Source organism: Glycine max, chromosome 8 (assembly GCF_000004515.6).
Source record: "Glycine max cultivar Williams 82 chromosome 8, Glycine_max_v4.0, whole genome shotgun sequence".
NCBI lineage: Eukaryota > Viridiplantae > Streptophyta > Magnoliopsida > Fabales > Fabaceae > Glycine > Glycine max.
Genome location: NC_038244.2, coordinates 6,889,831 through 6,911,050, shown reverse-complemented (window position 1 = coordinate 6,911,050; position 21,220 = coordinate 6,889,831). Strand labels below are relative to the sequence as shown.

The following is a 21,220-nucleotide window of genomic DNA, read 5'->3' as shown; positions in this document are numbered from 1 at the left end:
GTAATAGGAGTAGTAGTATGAGTCAGTCAGCGCAGGCTAATGAGAAAAGTGGAAGTTTCTTGGGATTCTGAAAATGTTTGTGTTCACTTTAGTTTTTTAAAATTTTTATTTTATTTCCTTGGTTATATATGTGGGGGACTAAATAATTGCAAAGGTTATCATATTGTGCTTCTGCTCTTAAATGTAAAGCAAGGGGTGAGGAAAAGACATGCCCCCAAAGAGACATAATTCAAATTTCAGCTTTTTCTTTTGTGTTTTTCTTCCTGGACCCTTTGTATGGTATGGTTACCAACCGTTTCTCCAATGCTACATTTCTTTTTCTCTTTTTCTCTTTTTTTTTTTTTTTTCTATTGCACATTCTCTCACTCATTGTGGGGTCATATCTAAAATCTCCCACCACATGGAAAATCAACTTGGTGAGTGTCATATAACAAAAGGGTCCCACTTAGAGGGCATGCTGTTGAGGGCCCCAGGTAAGGTTAAAAGATGGTAGAAGAAGAAGATGAATTGAATCATGGGTTTGGTCTTAGGGACCACTTTTTTTTATTCTAGGGTTTGAATGGTTCGATAATGTGTGGAATTTTGTTGCACACAGATACAGATACATACAGGCATTGTAGTTTGTGTGGATATTGATTGATGCACTCACAAATTCACAATCTAACTGAGGCTTTCTCAACTCACCATTTTTTTTCTTCCTGGCTATTACTATTACTTTTAGTCAGTAAATATTTTTGAAAGCATACACCTTGATATATAAATGAAACTGGAGTTCAATCAAGAATAACATTAACATAAACTCCTCACTCAATGAATTTCGATCAGGATAAGTAGTACAAAGTAGGTACACAATTAAAAGTAAAATGTTTTGAGTCAGAGTGAAACATGTGGAGGAAAATTTGAATTCAGTGAAGTTTCAAAAAGTACAATTTTCCATTTACATTCCCAGCAACTATTTCCTGGGTACTATATCAACTTGAGTGTTAGATGAAACAGGGAAACAATTATGGTGTCGAAAAATTTAATACTTCAGTTCAGGCATTTATGGGAATGGGAAATTTACCTAATTGAATCCAAAGCGTTGAATAAAATTTTAATCACCGCATGGGGATTTTTAATTGCTTGCTATTCAAAGGAAAAAGAAAGTAGATGAATAATTTCTTTTAGTTACGAACCATCCCATTTTGCTTTAAAAATAGTAATTTAATATCGTGCATTGAAGAGGGAAAAAAAAAGAGGAATCAAAATACATACCAAACCCCTAAAAAGATATAAGACTTTGACGAGTACTCATCATCTCAATTTTAACGCTTTTCTTTTTGGCCAAACTTCTTTTAATTAAAAATATATATAATTCCTCCTCAGTTTAATTAAAAATATATATAAAAAATGATTATGACCTTATTTGGAGAGAGGAATAGTAAGTCAAATTTTTGGTTAAACTTAATCATGAGAAGCAAAATAAAAAATAAAAAAAATCTTCCTAAACCTCTACAGGAAAAGAGTTAAGAAATCATTTTGTTTTTTTAGAATAAATTAATTTAAATTCACAGTTGATCTTAAATTGAATTTACAAATTATATCAATTGAAGTAATGATATTTTTTTCGCATTCTTTGTTGCTATGTATTAAATAAGAATGTCTATTTGAAAATTATATATATTAAGCCATCGATTAACGGGGATTTAAGATCCAAATGGAAAATAGGTATGAGTTTTGTGGTTTTTCTAGTGGCAGGTATGACTGATTTTGATTTCCTTCGAGGCTCATGAGAAAATTGAGTTTCTCTCGCTAATCAAAACGAAACCATACGAGTTTTTTTTTTTATGAACTCAAGTATCCCACGATTAAGAGCTCATGATTAATCACTCACGTGCTGAGATTCATTGACTTCTCTAACAGATTTTTACGTACGAATTGAGAATTAAACTTTAAATCACATATTTAAGGAACAATATTATCTATCAATTATAAAACACCATATTGATAAATCATACAATTTTAGTTTGAGTTTCATCTTGCTTCAATCGAATAGTTCTAAATGTTATCTCTCCAAACCATTTTGATTGAACTAAAATTTTAATCATTTAGTTTAATTTCATTTTGGTTTGTTTAGTTATAGCAACTTTCTCTTCTAGTTCCTATAAAGACTTAAATAGAATGTTTTAAACTTCAAAGACAAACGAAAAGTTGTTGTAACTACAAGGACAAAAAAGATAATTATTAAATCAAATACTAAGGTTTACTCAATGGATAAATGAGTTCTTAATTCTCCTGTGTTTGATTGAAAAAATTTAGAACTTCAAAGAAATTAAAATATTATGAGTGCATAAGATAACTATGTTTTGCATAATAAAAAAGATCTAAAAAGAAACAAAATTATATAGAGAAAACATATTAGATGGAAAGCCTTATAAATCAAAAAACAAAATCAAATTAAACACGGACAATAAAACCCTAGATTGAATGAGATAAGAAATGAACTTGTAAAGAGAAAACGAGTATGTGTCAAGGTTGCAAGAGAGAATTAGAGAACACAAGCAAGAGAGAATGCATTGAGGTTTGAGAGAGAATGAATGTGTCGTGAGGTCACAAAAAAGTATCTATGTGTAACAAAATAAAGAATTTAAAACTATGTTTTTTTACGGGAGTCTAATATATTGTGAAAACTCGACGAGTCTAATTACTTTGAGGTGAGACGAGTTAAATTTTTTTTTAGAATAATTGAGGATTCTTGTGTTTTGTACAGTTTATATATAGAGTCTGTGTGCTAAAATGTTTTTTGGGTTAGACTTGAATCAGGAGGGAGAGACCCTGACGTACTCTTCGAAGTTTAGGCCTTGGGGATAAATTCACCTGATTTAAGTGCTCTTTTAAGTCTGTGTTGATCCCACATGGTTGAAACATTCTCACAAAACAGCGTGACCCTGACTGGTCTCCTTATAATTTTACCTAGCGAGAATAACTCAACTTACCATTGTGTGGTCTATCTTGTCATGTATTCTTGGGTGTCCGACGAGATTTTTCACTAACATGGTACCACATTGCATATAGGATTGAATCTTGGTATATTTGTTGCATAACGCTTGTGTATTGATCAATATTGATTTATTGAGTGATATTGTGTTTTGATCCTTGAGTACATGAATGATGTGAAAATGTGTGAGATGTATAGTGTTGAGATGTGATGTCACTTGATAAGTGGTGGAATGACGTGAATTGTGTTTATTTCAATAAATTATATTTCATTCATATGATATGTATATCTATGTTGTTTCGTTTCTCTTTATTAGTTAGGAATGTAATAATTCACTCTCCGTGTGATATTTGTGTGTTGGATCCTTTAATGATTTTAAACTTTGTGTTCGTGGAAACAGATGATTAGGTGGATGACTATGAAAAATCTTATGCTAGATGACACTAGAACACAATGCTTTAATAAGATGTGACATTGGGACATGATTTTGTATTATTTGCATAATATTCTAAACATGTTACTTTATGTTATTCCGCTACTTAACTTATTTCTTTTTGTGAAAAAATTGGATGACCTTATTTTGGGCCAAAACTGTTTTCTTACCCTTATTTGATAAGTTTTTAATTTGATGATTAACACGAATGTGAACCTTTTATCCATTTGAGCTTCTTTATGTTTATTGAATAAAATCATTTTAATTAATTCCGTATTTTCATGTATGATATCATATAAAATGTATATCACATAATTGATTCGAAACAAGTATTGGAACACTAATTAAATTCAAAGAACGTGAGGAGAGGACACCTATAAAAATAAAGGGAAAATAGAAAATCTCTACAGGGTAATAATTAAGACATACTTTTTTAAAATTTCTAAAGAAAAGGATCTATATGTATATATAAATGTATAAAGCGTTGATAGGTGTGATAAACAAGCTGCGTACAAAAAGGGCAGAATAGAAGGGGGAAACTGACAACTTTCCATTTTTTTTTTATTTGTACTTTCCATTTGAATTGCCTATTAAACCAATAATTAAACCGATTATTTAACATGAGGGTTGCTTATTTTGGCATGGCATGGACTCCAATTCTTTATCATCCCATATAGATCAAAAGCTCTTCCTATTCTTCATTCCTTCACTTAATCTGATCATTGGGCATTGTGCATTATCTTTCACTTAAGACATAGTAACTTGAACACAGACTCAAAATTGATGGTTTGGCAGTAATTCGATAACATCAAGAGTTCAAAACATACTTAAAACCAAAAATGAAAAATAACTATCAAAACAGTTTTAAAAAAAATCAGTCTGATTCTGAGTATCCATATGGCCAGAAAGACTAATCATTCTTTTTCCTTGGTAACCAATTTCATCATATCTGTACCCTTTATCTACTAACAAAACCATGCATTAAAAGGTCCATGAATAAGGCTTCAGAAGTTGAAGAACAGGTTTCAGCCCCCCAAAATGAGTTCTTCAATTGTAACAGTACGACCAATGTTTTCTACAAGAAAACCAAAGTGTTACTCACTTGACAATCGCACGTTTAGGGGCAGGCTAATATATATGAAAGTTGTGAGCACTGAAATTAATGAACACATGCAAACACAGTCGTAGAAGTGACAAAAAGATGGTACCAACAGACTAAATTGGATAAAAATAGTCTAAACATATAGAGGAATGCAGGTTACTTACTAAAGTAGCATCCTAGCGACTTAGTCCTCCATGGAAACTTCATCTTGCCCTTCATCAATATCAAAGGTATTGTCACTCTTCAATTTGCCACAGACATTGCATTCCATGACATTACATGGAGTATCACCTTGTGGAGGTAAAGGAGCTAAAGTTCCCCAGCAATTTGTTCTATCACACATGTATTTTAAAAAGAAATAAGCATGAGGGAAATCGTTATTATCTTCATGGGGATGATCATCAGTGTCTGATGCTGCCATAGTTTCACATTGGTCCTCATCCATAACCTCCTCTTCTTCCTCAGCATTATCTTCAACACTATCATTATCTGACCAATTTGACTCCACATTACATCGATCACAATTACAGGTGAAGCCATAATCTTCAATCAGTCTCTTCTGCCTACTAGAATATTTTTCATTCACAGGGAAATAACTCAAACAGATCTCCCTACCTTGGGGAACATCATGAATCATCCTAATAATAAAGTCAGTATTATGGCTGTCATCAGAAGGATTAGCATCCACATAATCAAATCTGCAGGCATTGGGAAGGCAATCGTGGTTAAAAAAGGAGGCATAGGGGTAAATACCATAAGCTCTGACGGACCTCTGGTCATCATGTTCAGAGAATGGCTGCATTATGCCGAAGGCATTGAGCTTGTCCTTGGCAAGAATAGCAGACGTGAGTTCTAAAGAAAATCCATTCTGAGGGCCAATGAGAGCAAGTGAGCAGAGGGATGAAATAAGGGGGTGTAGGAACTGAGCTGCAGCAATGGTGGAATCATCAGGAGAACCCTGAAGAGAAAGCATAATTTGAAAATCTGAAGGGGAGATATTGGCAAGATTGTAGGCAGCAACAAGAAAATTAACTTGGACTTGGTGCTCAAGGGGCTGTTCAAGCAGTAGAGAATTGGCTCTAAGATGAGATAATGCTTGACATACCCAAGAAGAATGGGAGGAGTTCAGTGCATTTGAAAGACAATTTGAATTGCAGAAACAATGGTGGCGACAATTGGGGCACAAAACTGTGGATGATGAAGAATCTCCCTGTAAAGAAGGAGACAAGATTCTGAAGCAGTGATCACAGAAGCAGGAAGTGGAGGCAGAGGAGGAGGAGGATGACAGAGACTGTCTGACCAAGGGCAAAGCCGAATACAGCAGAATGGGAGAGTCTCTGAGGACAATTTGACCAGCTTTAAGAGGCTGAGATGCAACCATTCCCCTCCCTCTTCCTTGTATTTCCTCCACCTTCAATAGGGAACTTGGAGCAGCCATTGACATTTTTATGTATCTTCAAATTTCCAACCCAAAATTAAATAGGTAACCTTGGACAGGCTACACCTTTGTCAAATTCTACAGAATCTCCAACACCAATGAATTTTTTGGCTATATTTTCTTGCTGCACATGACTGACATCCAAAGACAACTTGAATAGAATAACCTCAGGTTTTGTACACACAATACAACAAGAACAAGCACTCCTACTCCCTGTTATCTCAGTGATTCAAAGCAATCAACAATCAAAACAGCTGCCAGGTGGAAAAAAAAAGAGGTTACAAGAATGTCACATTGAGTAATCTGTCTTATCTTATGAAAGCATTATGATAAATTTGCAACAAAATAGATTAATAAATGTGCCTTTTCTTCTCAATAAAGATCCAATTCGAATCAGTACATCACATTAAAATTCAAGCAGCAGTATAGGTTACTAATAAAGAAGTCATATTTGGAGGCACAACTTCCAAAATCACAAGGGAACTGCATTTGGTCATAAATAAAAATGAAACCAACCAATTTTTTTTTTAACTTATCCAAGTACAGCAGAGATATCTTTTGTTAGCAATACCCTTCTCCAAAGTTTCAACTAGTCAAAACTCTAAAGATTCAAGAATGATTTTATTTTGACTAACAGAACATCATAACAATTCTAGTACTTCATTTCTTTTACAGAGGTCCAGATGAAATGAATGCTGAGCCTGATAGATGCATTTGAATCATAAAGGAAGCCTTGATAGTTATTCTCAATAGTCAATACAGCTCACTTCTTCAGATCATGTTGGGAATTCATAGGTGAGGATATTTTCTAGTAATAGTGACTAGCAACAGAACATTTCGCTAAAGGACTCTTCTCATTACCTAAGCCCAACCCTAGGATAATTTCTCTTGTGCCTAAAGCCTCAAAACCAGAAAACCAAAAACATAACCCGATTCAGAGTCTGACAGAACAAACAACTTTTGCACAATGGTTCTGTTTCATTTGTTGGGAACAAACTACTTTTACGACGTAGGTTTATCAATTGTTTGATTTGTTGGAACACGACCAAAGTTTGCATACTATGACATTGAGATATAAAAAAAAACTGAAACAACGGGAATTGAAAATTACGCAAACAGAGTATTACTATCATCGATTTTACTTACCCGTCACTCACAATTCGAGCTGCTTCCAACACAAAAATCAATATAAGAATGGTTGAAAAATGAAACTACACAGCAAAACAAAGAAGAGATAAAACCGCTATTATTGTTATGATTACTATGTATCAAACTCGAACAAGTAGTTAAGTTAGAAACGGAACGCATTTCACTTACCTCAGTTTCACAAAGTTTCAAAGAAGTATTATTTTTGTTTGTTATAAACCCTGCCGAAAGAGAAGCATCCATTTTCTTTGCTGAGGGTTTCATTAGAGTGGGTCGGGCCGTTCACCTTTTCGTTGGGCCTCGTAGGTCCAAATATTTGGGGCCCATGCGCTTTTCAAAACTAGGTTAAATTTTCTTGTTTTTTTTCCTTCATAATTTATATTTGTATTTTTTTATAAGCAAATATTAATTTGTTAATTTTTACTGGAATCCATAACCTCTCTTACCACCTTCTTCCTTCATCATTAAGCCAACCATATATTTCCTTTCCTGTAATGAAATTGATGGTGTTTAACAATTTATTATTCCATTTTATTTATATGCAATCTATTTTAAAAACGGGCTTAAAGAAAAATATTACTTATTTTTATAAGTTTCTTAACTTTGGTTTATACTTTATACTATCATTCTTTAAAAAATTAGATTAGATAAAATTGCTTTCTTTGATTTAACATGTTACAATGGAGTCTGTCTATGGATGGCTCATACATTATTTGTTTTTCTTTTATTAAATATGTGTGACTCACTCTTTCCTGGTTCATTTTTCAGATCAACAAGCTAATTGCACGTTACTAGAAGTTGTAGTCCTTCCCAATAGATCATTCATTTGGTAGGTCTATATTGTTTTGACAACCCCTTTTATTTTATATTGTACTTTGGGCATTATGTATTTTTGGGAATTATTTGGAATTGGTGGGTATTGTGTCTTTGGAAGTTGACAAACTATTGATAGATTTTTATAAATGTTTATCATTTGGGGATGCTAAAATTATAGAGGAGATTTTTGTTGAAATTTACATAAATTTAAACTATAATTTGTTTAAAAAAAATTAATCTTATTGAAAACATTTTTGTACTAGTTAGCATTACCATTTACCAGGCTCATTAGAGTTTAAATATCTCGTGAGGGCCAGTCATCATCTTCATTCTATTTTCATAATCACTATCATAATACCTACAAAGAATGGTAATTTAAGAATTGAAACCTGCCATTCTAAAATCTGTGGTGGGTTTGAAAAGGAGTTGAGCACTTGTTAACTTTATATTTATGACCTCAAGAACGTTTTTGTATTTTAATTTTGGCAATCGATGTCAGAGTGATTGCTGTTTGATGTCCTAAAATTATGAGACAATGACTGATGCTACTTAAGGTTAGTTAATGTTAATATATCATTGGATGAGTCCTAAATTTAGTAACTTGATTACACAATGCTTGCTAATTCTGGGAGGTAACAAATATTCAAAAATATCCAGAAAGTTTAACACGGCTACTAATTGAATAGTCAGATAAACATGCCATGGTTGAGAAAAACTTGTTTAAAACTATATTAGTGAGAATAGTATAATACATTATTACCCCAAATCATAGAAAAACATCATTAGATATTGTTGATAAATTCCATTACTATTAGTACCCCAAGTGTGGCAAATATGTTCTGCTCATATGTTATCCATTGACCTTTCTCACCCCATCCGTATATATTTTTTTATGACTTGTGCTGATGAGCTACTTTTCCGCCGGTAGTTCGTTCTCCTTCGTTTTTGGTTCCCGTTAATCTAACACAATGATAATAAGATAGAACATAAAAAAAATCAAAATTTATAATTTTTATTGAGCCCAAATAATCTGATGTCATTTACAACTTATATATGTGATTTTTGCACTGTACAGAACGTGAACATTTACAAGTAACAATTTACCTATATCACTATATGTGTAGTAAGCAACCTGATCAGAACATGCTTCAACTCATAATAGATGTCTGAAAAATCTTAAGAAGTCTTCTTCTGCTGCAGCAACAACGTATGCCAACATATTTAAGAAGCTAAGTCCAGCTAAAAGCAAGAAAAAATAATCGAGATGACCCTTGTTCAAATTATCAGGAATCCAGCCAAGCTTTCCACCTTGTGTGGAGAAGTAAGTTACCATATTAAGAATAAAAGAGCTCAAGTAATTTCCCAAGGCAAAATACAAAGGTGACAGTGCAGTACCTAAAGTCTTCATAGCATCTGGAGATTGATCATAGAAGAACTGAAGCAGTCCCACGAATGCGAATACTTCTGCTGCCCCCAGTAAGAAGTACTGAGGGATTTGGTGCAGGAAATCCTGTTTATAGTTTATGTATGGAGGAAAGAGCATTTTTAAGAAAGTGAGGATACTAGAGATTATCGACTAGAAGAAAAGTTTAAAATATGTAAAAAATACTTCAAAATTTAGCACAAATTTCTCAATGCGGCAAAGACAGGCTAAAAGAAATATGTTTAATTGCAATCTATCCACAAAACTGACAAAGACTACAATATTCTCACAATAAACGAAAGGAGAAACAAAGAAAACAACGAAACATCTAATAAATCAGGAGAATATTAATTATTCCATCTTTCTTGGTGTGCCAATCAAGGGCTATAAAGGTATAGCTAATTTGTAGATAGAAAATTAGAGCTTACAACTTCTGAAACATTAGAGCAGGGCTCATCCAACATTTTCCCCATAAACAACTAATTCCTAATTTGATGTTAAACAAATTGCACTTCAACAAGAATATTAGATAGAAAATCAACATGTATGGTAAAATAATCCTAATACTATGCCTATATGATGATGATGAAAGGAGCTTATAATACTAGATTGGGATGCCAAAGTAAAGACATTTTACTTAACTTAGATCATCACTACGCACCAGTTTGTGACTCCCTTTAATTGTAGATATTTTATCTGACGTCTCATACAAAAGACTACTATTGAGAGAGAAGGAGAGGGAAAATCATTGTGATTTTCGCATATCCACTAGAGAGTGTTTTTCAGATTACAACTGTAGATTTGTTCGCCTTTGGATCGAGCTGATTTTTGGACAGCAGGCTCTACGCGCGTGATACTTAAAATTATCTGATTGGATCAGGAAAAAGATATCCGGAGAGATATAAGTGTTTCACGCTATATATTTCAGGGTTTTATCTTCCTGTCTTTATTGCACCAATTGATGATTTATTTTGATTTGACTGTTTGTAGCAAGTTTTAATGCACTTGTTGGAAACTCTCTGTATCTTCATTGATTATAGTGGAATTACGACCCGTATTTTTGCTTATTATTCTGTTATAGAGTTTGTTATTATGTTGGTCTATTCCCATCACTGAGGAACAACCAAATTCCACTTTTGGACAAATGTGCACAAAACCTGACACATTCTTGTAACAGGACTTCCCCCTGTTTTTTGAAACCAGTAGAGAGGTGTGCCTCTAAAGAAGCTTACCACAGATAATACCATAAACAAAGTAGGAATGCCAAATCCAAGACCCCATCCTGCATTGTCTTGAATCCACACAACTATGCTGCATGATACAATGGCACCTAGATTGATAGAAAAGTAATACCAATTGAAAAACGACCCCTTCTTAACCCTTTCCTTTGGATCAGTATTATCAAATTTACCTGCTCCAAAAGATGGCACACATGACTTTATACCACCGATCCCAAGCGCAATCACGTATAGACCAAAGTAGGACACAGAATATTGTGCAGGAGTAGCTGAAGGGCATACAGAACCCAAACATTCAGAAGGCTTCAATGCTGGTAAAGATGCAGAAAGTGTCAAGGTACACATTCCCTGCACACAGTAGCCATATCACTATTACAACAATAAAAAGACAATTAAACATTCAAAGCATATATGTAATCAAGTAAGAGTTTAATTCTTTAGGAATCATCTTTTAAAGTAATTACTAGAAAAGTCAACAATATTATCATACATGAAAATCTATGATTAGATAACACTCTTGGTGCATCCTAATAAATTCATCAACTATATTATATAGGTAATCCAAAACAGAATCAGGGGTGTTCATATTGTTTATCTTTCATTGTTACCATACTACTGGATAACTAAGAGAGATATGTGTGTGGAGAAACATTTGACTAGGAAAAGAGGGCTATTTCATCTTAGTTTATTACAATGAAATAAACCGCAGAGAAAACAGCAATTGTCCAGTATCGACCCCAGTAACCATCTGCTAGAACGGCTCCAATGAGAGGTGTGAGATAAGAAGTGCCAAGCCAGATGCTAATGTTTCTTGCGGAAGAAACGTTTCCTTCATGTGATCTGTTGGAAATGATATAAAACAAAAAATGATTTGTTGATTATTTAATAATAACATGAGAGAAATGTAAGAACATAGTACCTAGGATAAAAGGACAAGCCCTCCAATTGCCAGTATCCTTCTTTAGAACAGGCTCTCCTCTAAAGTTAACTGAGCCCTCTCCTGTGTATTGCTCCCTCCCTTCATCATCCTTCACAGTAAAATAAACAATCATATATAATTATATCTCATAGCAAACTATGTGTTTATGAGTATGTGTTATGTCGTGGCTTGTATAGTTGTATTGTTTTGTATTGTATACAAGTAAGTAGCATGACATGAAGATAGAGTTTTTGAGATAAGGAAAAACCTAAAGGAGACCCTCTTCCAGAAGCGGTGTATCATCATCAATGGAACCCTTGTCTTACTCTTTGGTGAGAAGCCTCTCTCCCTCTCTCTTCCTCCTTCTAAACTGAGCAAAACTCTAAACAGTAAGTACAATTTTATGGAGAGAAAATGATGAAGGATATTAACTAAAATATTCTCTCTACATATATACGTAGAGATATGTAAAGAGAGATTTTTAATTTACTGCAAAGATTTAGATAGCGGTAGTATATTCTTATCAAAAAGATAACAGTAGTATATAATTAGACAATGATATAACTTTTTTTACAATTAGTGTATTCTAATTTAATTTTAGATTTTTTACATTGTGATTTAATTATAAATTGTTTTAGATTATTAGTTTTTATAATAATTTAATTAAAAATTATATTTAGGTCAGTCATTATCAATTGGTTTGTCATTATATATAAAAAATTGCACACCTTGTGCTTAAAGCTAGCTTTCTTTGGAGTAATGAAATCTTAGCTTATAAAAAATAAAAGGTCGGTCATTATCAATTCATGAGAAATTATACTTGAGTAATTATCATTGGCAAAATATACAAGGATTTCACCTATTTTGTTGTCGAGTGGTTGTAGTCATTAATGAGCTAGTAGTTTGATTAGCATATTCGTACCACGAGAATTAAATTAAAATATGAAACAACCACAATACAAGTCAGCATTCATCTGTTATCCATTATAATAGATTAATAGTATATATATATATCAGTCATGAGATTCAAAACTGCACCGTCTGCAGTTCGATTTGGACCAGAATTAAGAATGGAATCACATTTCAATGATGCAGTTTTTTTGTTTCTTATTTCTCATTGAAAGTCTTACATGTGGCTCATTCTGGATGATCGCATTTCATCAGTTAGATTTTCAATCACTATCTGTACATTTTAACATCGCTGTTGAATATGAAAAAACGCACATGCAAAGATAAAATACTCATTGTCCCACCCCCACTGCCGGTTGCTCTTGTATATTCAATGTGAATTCATTACTCACTCCATCTCAAGTAATACTACTTCTTTTATCGTTTTACTTTTTATAGTAGTTTATGTAAGAATATTTATCATTTTAAAAATTATAAAACATTAGTTTTTCAATGATATCCTTATTTATGACATCTCACTTAAATAAACTCAATTATATTCTAAGTTCTAACTTCTTTTAATAAGGAATATATTTTTTTTATATAAAGAAGATTATGTTATCATAATAATTTATTTTGATTAATAAAGAACATATATTGTCTAAAAAAATAAATAATATGAGATACCAGAAATAATTAGATGAGTTTAATTTCTGTACATCGTTAATGTAATTTTTTTAACAATGTCAACCAATTAAAAATTATGATAACTAATTAATTAGCTATGATTTTTAGAATAGTTATTGTAATTTGCTATTGAATTTGGATGAAAATTTAAAACCATTTTACTTAACTATTACTCTAATGAACTCAAACCGTAATCTGCAATTGTCGCCAATATCCAGAAGCATGGAAAATTTATTCGGCTCACTATTTGCATTCATATGTTATCCATTATAATCAACCTTTGTCAAATCACCAGTGTAGTGTCTATGTTTGATTATTTCAGTGTTAATAAGCAAATGCTACTTTTATCCCGTAGTGCATTCTTCTAGCTCTCTGCTTTTCGTTGATCAAACACTACAATCTGAAACGATGGTGCACATAAAAAGAGTATCAACATTTTCTACATCAATAGTTACAAATGGTAGCAAGCAATGTAGAGAAATTGAACATTAACTGCCCATGTTTAGCCTAAATGGTAGCAGGCAATCTCATCTCATCAATTTCAGGCTTCATGAGAGAGGGCAGAGACAGGGCTGTTTTGAACCATACTTTGTAAATGAAAGAAACGTACATAACTGCAGAACATCTTTATTCCACATGCAGAACAATCACGACATTGACAGAAGGAAATAGCAGAATGTCGTCCTTCCAGTCCAAATAAAATGCCTGAAAAATCTTAAGCAGACTTCTTCTGCTTGTACCTTTTGGCAGCAACTATGTACACAAAGGTATTTAAGAAGCTAAGTCCGGCTAAAAGCCAGAAAAAGTAATCAAGATGACCCTTGTTCAAGTTATCCGGAATCCATCCAGGATTTCCACCTTGTGTAGTGAAGTAAGTCACTACAGTGAGAATGAAAGAGCTCAAGTAATTCCCAAGTGAAGTAGTCAACAGCGACAAAGCACTACATAAACTACGCATGGCATCTGGAGATTGGTCATAGAAGAACTCAAGCTGCCCGACGAATGTGAATACTTCTGCTGCCCCCAATAAGAAATACTGAGGGATTTGCCAAAATATATTAAGGGGTACAGGAACAGGTTCATCAACAAGGCCATGCTCTTTTGCAACCTTCAGGCGCACAATCTCCACTATAGCAGCTGCTGACATGCACAGGACTGAAATAAAAAGGCCAATTCCCATTCTTTGCAACTCTGAAAAGCCCCTCTCCTTGCCTGTAAATTTCCTTGCAATGGGAACAATAATCCTGTCATAGACAGGGACCCAGAAAATAACACTTATCACATCAAAACTCGAGAGGGAAGCTGGAGGAATCCTGAAGGAACCAAAATTTGTGTTCATCATCGTTCCTTGTTCCACAAACAATGTTGACATCTGAGCATAAACAGCAGCAAAAACAATCCCAGTAGCCCAAACTGGAAACATTCGAATCAAGATTTTCAATTCCTCTACTTGTGTCACGGTGCAAAGTCTCCACTGGTTAGAATAATCACCACTTTTGCTCTCAGCATCAGACACTACAGCCGCTCTATCAAGACACCTTCATTAAAACAAAAGAAAATGATTACACATCGCAAGTTCATTCTTTGATATCCAAGACAAGTAAATAAACCTTTTCTCAGTTCTCACAATTCAGAATACGAGACAATTATGTGCAAAGTTGAGCCATGAATGAAAAATCTAAAATGTTGGCAATAACTGTTTAAGTAAGGCAACAAAATGAGGATATAATAATTAGATAAGCAACTCGCGATCATTTTTTTATAAAAATATGCTTCCATTTCAAACACATACTGCAACACAAATTTACTGGAAAAAGTGAAATAAAAAGATTCCTTTTTTACTTATATATACGTAGATCTGAAAACCACAGCAATTAACATGTAACAGTGCATTTACTCAGCATTAATAGTTTCTATGGTATACAGAGCATTTTTTACTCCCTTTTGTTTTAAGGCCTCATTTGACACTCAGGATAGGATAAGAACTGGATAAGGAAGGGTTAGGATAACTATCCTCCGAATAAGCATTTAAACTATCATATTTTTCTTGATTGCGAAAAATACAATTGAATTGGAAAATTTTTCACAAACACCCTTAAGTATCAAGATGCTACCAATTTAATGTAAACAAATTTGTTTTCTTCTCTGTTATAACACAAAAAAAATTCACAGATATAGGGGAACACACCTGACAATAAACTTCAACCACAGAACCAGAGAGATGAGGCGAAGGGAATTTTAGATATGGATTAAGAAATCATAAAAAAGAGGAAAATAAAGGAAAGAGTAATATTTTTCTCATGGGATCAAAAGAAATCAGCATTACTAGACTGTTTAGCAAGACACTATCAAACAGTTGGGTCTTGCTGGTGTTCACTGGATAATTTAAAGATGATGGTTTTAGTTAGCCTAAAACTAGCACCTATTTATTTTTTTTTGGAAAAATATGCAGATCCATTGAAATTTGTATAAGATTAAGAATAAATCCATCAGAAGCGTAGAAAGCATCACAGAAGTTAGAAATGGTATGTTCTCAATAAAAAGTATTCCAAAATTGATGATAGTGACAACTATGGTCTCTAAAGAGGGATGTAAGCTTACGGGTAACAAAATAAGGCAACAGTCCTAAAGCAGAAGAGGTGTACAAGGGTTATAGTAGGGGTATCATACAGAAATCACCTGATGAGAGTACATGACCAGATAGTGTTCTGCTCTCTGTTATGCACTCCAAACACCAAGATTAGTTATCCTAACACATTAGGCCTTATCTTGTGTGATAAACAAAGCCTAAGCACTAAAGGTCAAGCTAACTGTAACTGGCTAGTCAGAGCGACAGAGCCTAACATGAACAACCTCTATTTAAACAAATTAGTATTTCCTTTAAACAATCAGTTTTAAATTTGGTAGGAAGACAAATTGCACCTTAAAAGAATATTAGGAATAAGTTAACATGCATAACAATATATTCCTTTTCCTGTATTGTGGGTTTGTTTGTGAATTGTGACCATGAAAGCTAATAATACTCCAACAGTAAACACAAAGTAAACAAAGTAATTACTTTAGTTCATCACTATGCCCTAGTTTCCGACTTCCTTCAATTGCAGAGCTCTTATCTGGTGTCTCATATAGGAGATTACTGTCCTCAGGGACAACCAGATTTCGCTTCCAGACAGATGCTACCACAACCTGGCACATTCTCGTAATAGGGCTTCCCCCAGGTTTTTGAAACCTGTAAAGGGGAGTGCCTAAAAAGAAACTTCCAATAGCTAATGCCATAAATAAAGCAGGAATGCCAAATCCAAGACCCCAGCCAGCATTTTCTTGAATCCAAACAATAAAAGTGCTGGAAACAAGGGCACCTATGTTGATAGAAAAGTAAAACCAGTTGAAAAAGGATCCCTTCTTAATCCTTTCCTGGGGATCAGTATCATCAAACTGATCTGCCCCAAAAGATGACACACATGGTTTTATACCACCAGTCCCAAGTGCAATCAGGTAGAGGCCAAAGAAGAACACAGCATATTGTGCAGGAGTAGCTGGAGGACATGCAGTACCCAAACACTCTGCAGGCTTCAAAGCAGGAACCGATGCAGAAAGAGTCAATGTACCCATTCCCTGAATGAAACAGCCACTTTACATGTTAAAACAAGTATAGACCACTGCACAACAAAGCATATAGAAGCAAAAGATGCACAGAAAACAAAATGGTGACAAAGAATACCAACATGCTGATACAAACAGCAAGTGTTCCTGATAAATGTGATGATGCATTTGAAAATTATATTCAGTGCTCAAGAGAAATCTGTAAAAGTTCCTTACTTCCACACTAAGAAACTTGGATATCAGGTAGAAGCAGTGCAATGGAAGAAATAAGTTTGAATCACAGCACACTCAAAACTAGTCTTATGAATCTCCCTTTACCAAATTTTTTGACAGCATAATATTTGCTGTTCTTCCATATCCTTAAGCATTTTCTAATTGTTTTTTATGACGTGAAATCTATAAAATAATTCATATTCCACATACAAACAAGAACTAGAAATAACATCCTATCACCATTACAATTTACTGTACAATGAATATTCCTTGACTGTCCCCACAAATCTTATGCATAGATAAATCCTTGGCAGATTACAAGCATATATTTTGCTTGACTGTCTATGAAATTATGTAGGACATTTCCAGAAGTATATCATAAGAGGGATGTGTGTGGAAAATGATGTGTTTAGAAAGAGAAAAAAAGCCATCTTTGTTAGTAATTACTATGAAATAAATGGTGGAGAAAATGGCAATTGTCCAGTATCGTCCCCAATAAGCATCTGCCAAAACAGCTCCAATGAGAGGTGCAAGATAGCAAGTGCCTTGCCAGGTGGTGACATTTCTTGCAGCAGAGACATTTCCTTCATGAAGCTTCTGGGTAAGATAGGTAACGAGATTTGTCGCAATGCCATAGTACGCCAAACGTTCACAGCACTCATTGCCTGTGATTCATATTACATAAAAATGCAATCAACAAAAAAAAATTACTATTTTTTAAGCACAAGAGAAATGAAAAAAACTTACCTAAGATAAATGGGCAAGCCTTCCAATTGCCAGTATTCCGTTTAAGAACAGGCCTCCCTTTAAAGTCAACCGATCCATCTCCTGTGTATTGTTTGCTTTCATCATCCTTCAGTACAAAGCAGCCAATTGTTCATCCATCATAATAGAACAAAACATCTTTTTTATTTTGTAAAAGTTCAAACAGGGAAGAGATATGAAATGTTTCGTAGTCCCAAAATATAAATCTTGAAGATCAACATTTTATGTTTAACTAATTTCACATTCCCAAGCATTAAGAAATAAACGAGTCATTAAACTCAATTTCCGGCTGAAAACAAACACGAAGTACATGTGAATTTTGAATTAAACTTCCGTTAATAATAAGTTACTACAAAACTAGAGAACCTAGGCCAAGTCAGCGTGCTCTTAGGAGCTCGCTGATTCAAATTCAATACAGAAACCAAAAAAGAAATGAATAATAAATAAATAGACATGGTTAATGAAAAAGGTAGGGGAAGAGGGTGACCTGAAGAAGAGCCTCTTCAGCGAGCGATAATTCATTCTCTGTGGAACCCATAAGTCGTCCCTATGGTGCGAAGAGAAGAGAGTGAAGGAATGTTGGAATTTAAAGACAATAGAAAAGAAGGTAGAGAGATATCCTCGGAATGCTCAAGAAACGCCGCTATTGTTTTTATCAATTTCGGTTGCTTACAAGTTGCAAATCAATGGAGTTTGTGTCAGAGAGAGAGAGACGCAAGATGCTGGCAGAAGCAGAAGAAAAAAGGAGAGAGAGAGAGAGAGAGAGAGACGCTATCTTCCCCAACCTAATAAGGTGAGCAACCCGAGAGAGGAAGCAACCCAGTTGTTATTATTAAATAAATATATTCAGTTTTATTTTATCCTTTTCCCATAACATAGCGTCACTCCGCAACAACAAACTCCCGTAACGACTTGTCGTCTAATGCAATTAAACCATTTTTCATCTTAGCATCTCAACTTTTCCCACAGATTTCAACCAACTTTGTATATAAATAGGATCTTGTATCTCAAGTAAAGATATTGGTTGAATTACTAAATCTTTTTTTGTTATAAAAATATATCATCCATATTTTATTACTTATGTTAATATTTTTTTCCTTTAATCTAACTGTATTAATATAATAGATTTATTTTATTTCTTTTTTCCAGTTTTTGATGTCGTGTGTTTCAGCATATAAACTAAAAATGATCACTTACTTACTAACAGTTTTTAGACCCAAAAATTTAATTGTATCGATTTAAAAAATTAAAAGATGATATTTGATTTTAAAAATAAATTAAAAGAAGACTAAAACAGTATTCATAGACATATTTTTTTATTGTGATTTTATTCAAAGTTGAACAAGATCCTAACAATTATAGAAAAATGTCGTGGGACTCATGTTATGAAGTAAAATAATTATAAGTGTTATCCAATTTATAATTATAAGTGTTATCTAGTTTTTGAAATCGCCCGCAAGATAGACTGTATTCAGACTTCGCAATAATCAATCAACTATATTATGGAGATCTTTGGTGCAGATTTTTTGGTTTCAATTTCTTTTTCTTAAAAAACGTTGAACTGAACATTTTATATGATTTTAAAAATAAATAATTTGTTTATTGGAAGAATAAAAAGGTTTTAGAAAAACTAATGTTTTAGTATTTCTAATGCATAGGATAAATATTTATTTCATATAACTTTAATTTATATTAATTAATTAATTTTGAATATATAATTATATTTTGATTTGTGATAAATAATTTACATTGTGATACAAGATTATTTTTAATTGTTAATGCTTTTCAAAATATTAAAATTAAATTTAGAAATAAAGATGAAAATCATAAAATGAAAGATTTAAATGATGAGGAAAATATCATAAAATAATTCATTGTTAAAGAAAAACTCCTAAAACTATTAAAGAATAGTTCCTATAAATGATATCGTTAAATATAGTTATTTTAATTTATATATTAAAGATATTTTTTCATTTTTATGATACAAATATTTATTTTGTAATTAGATATCAATACAATTTTAAAAAAAATATAATTTAAGGTGAATATTTATTTCTATGAATTAAATATTAACAAAAATATTATCTCTATAATTAGCAATAATAATACATTTTTTTAAATCTCAATCCTCATCTCACATAAATATCCATTTCTATTAACATCAATTTTTAAAACTAACTTTAGGTCTCTAAAATTATCTAGATTTTGAAGAAGACGAAAGTATTTATTACATGAAAATATATAAAACGTTAAAAAATATTATTTCTTGATAAAATTTTAGCACTTTTTATTGCTTCAAATCAACCTCTAATGACTAAAAGTCAATGTTTAACATATTTTTAGTCAGCAATGTATTAACATCTTTCATAAAACTGACTACAATGAGGTTGTGCAAGGGTCCAGCCCAATCCTAGCTACTTGGGCTATATTACACTTAGATAATGATACCGGGCTAGAGTGATGGGCTTTTTGAACATTACACTTCTTTCGTTACAGCCAACTTTGGAAACAAGGCTGATGGTAGGCAAAGAACTATTTGTTTTTTTATCAATAAATATTAATTATTAGATTGTTATTTTTTATTATTAGAAGGATTTAAAGGTATGTTTAGATTTTTTGTGAGAATATTCGTTTGAGATTAAAATCAGGTTTAATTATTCTCAAACGAATATTCTCAACAAAAAATCTAAACATACCTTTAAATCCTTCTAATAATAAAAATTAACAATCTAATTTGAAGACCAAAAGAAAAAATATCAAACATAGAATATTAAATGAAGGTCTTAAATACACTGTTTAAATATTATATCAGATAGTCTTGTAAATGTATAATTTAAAGACTTCAAACACATAATTAGACTTAACTTTTATCATTTGTATTTATTTATATTTAAGTAAAATAATTAAAATCATGATTTATGTTTAAAATATAAATGTTTTTTGACTTAGCAAGAATAGAAATCCAAAATAGATTAGTTCAAATATTATTAAGAGAATAATTGTTGTTAGACTCAAATTCAACAATGTTGGTCTAGTGCAAAATTAGTTTAATTTAAATTATTTTAAATAAAACATTATTTTTTATTAGTTTTGTATATAAATCTAAAGTTGAAATTTTTCTCCAAACAAATCCTATACCCAAAACAAGCGAATTGTCCCGACGAAAATTCATCCCTTATTCTAATGAGAATAACTTCATATCAATACTAAAGACAAGAAAAAAAAAAGTCAAATTCTCGACACTTGCCTGTCTCGTGGAGCCAAATGCCCCCATTTTACGTTTACACTTTCCAAAACTTTACCCGTTCTTAAAAAGAAAAACGTTTTAGTATTAAACTGAAGAATATTTCCATTCAAGTTGTGTCATTGTGTCAGACAAAAAAAGTAATTCCATCTTCCACTGAAACGCTTTCACTTGGATATATTAATTAATCATATTCAGTGAATTATTCTTATTCATATTAATTAAAGAGACCAAATGAGTCAAAATGTAAGGTTGAAGCGTGTGAACGTTGATCGACGATCGTTTCGCCTTATTCTGCTGAACTTTTCATTGTAAAAGGCTACCTTAA

The 21,220-nt window shown here is 32.6% G+C and overlaps 2 protein-coding genes and 1 pseudogene across 4 annotated transcripts; all 3 read right to left on the bottom strand.

Moving 5' to 3' along the window:
- Positions 1-4,250: 4,250 nt before the first annotated feature.
- Positions 4,251-7,391, bottom strand: LOC100783406 (histone-lysine N-methyltransferase ASHR2). Of its 3 annotated transcripts, XM_006585000.4 has the most exons (4): positions 7,268-7,341; positions 7,097-7,161; positions 4,677-6,204; positions 4,251-4,485 (listed from the first exon to the last, which is right to left on the bottom strand). In XM_006585000.4, the coding sequence occupies exon 3, from the start codon at positions 5,954-5,956 to the stop codon at positions 4,697-4,699; it is 1,260 nt and encodes a 419-aa protein (XP_006585063.1). In that variant the 5' UTR covers positions 5,957-6,204; positions 7,097-7,161; positions 7,268-7,341; the 3' UTR covers positions 4,251-4,485; positions 4,677-4,696. The 3 variants fall into 3 exon arrangements, with proteins under 3 accessions (XP_006585063.1, XP_006585064.1, XP_006585062.1); XM_006585001.4 differs by lacking the exon at positions 7,097-7,161 and having other exon boundaries at positions 7,268-7,391; XM_006584999.3 differs by having other exon boundaries at positions 7,097-7,307.
- Positions 7,392-8,899: 1,508 nt separating this feature from the next.
- LOC100788904 (protein NRT1/ PTR FAMILY 8.3-like) lies at positions 8,900-13,324 on the bottom strand (annotated as a pseudogene).
- Positions 13,325-13,479: 155 nt separating this feature from the next.
- On the bottom strand, positions 13,480-18,491 carry LOC100782872 (protein NRT1/ PTR FAMILY 8.3). Its single transcript, XM_003531076.5, has 5 exons — positions 18,136-18,491; positions 17,631-17,736; positions 17,331-17,548; positions 16,126-16,682; positions 13,480-14,605 (listed from the first exon to the last, which is right to left on the bottom strand). Exons 1-5 carry the CDS (start codon positions 18,184-18,186, stop codon positions 13,783-13,785), a joined length of 1,755 nt encoding a protein of 584 aa, XP_003531124.1. The 5' UTR covers positions 18,187-18,491; the 3' UTR covers positions 13,480-13,782.
- Positions 18,492-21,220: the final 2,729 nt, after the last annotated feature.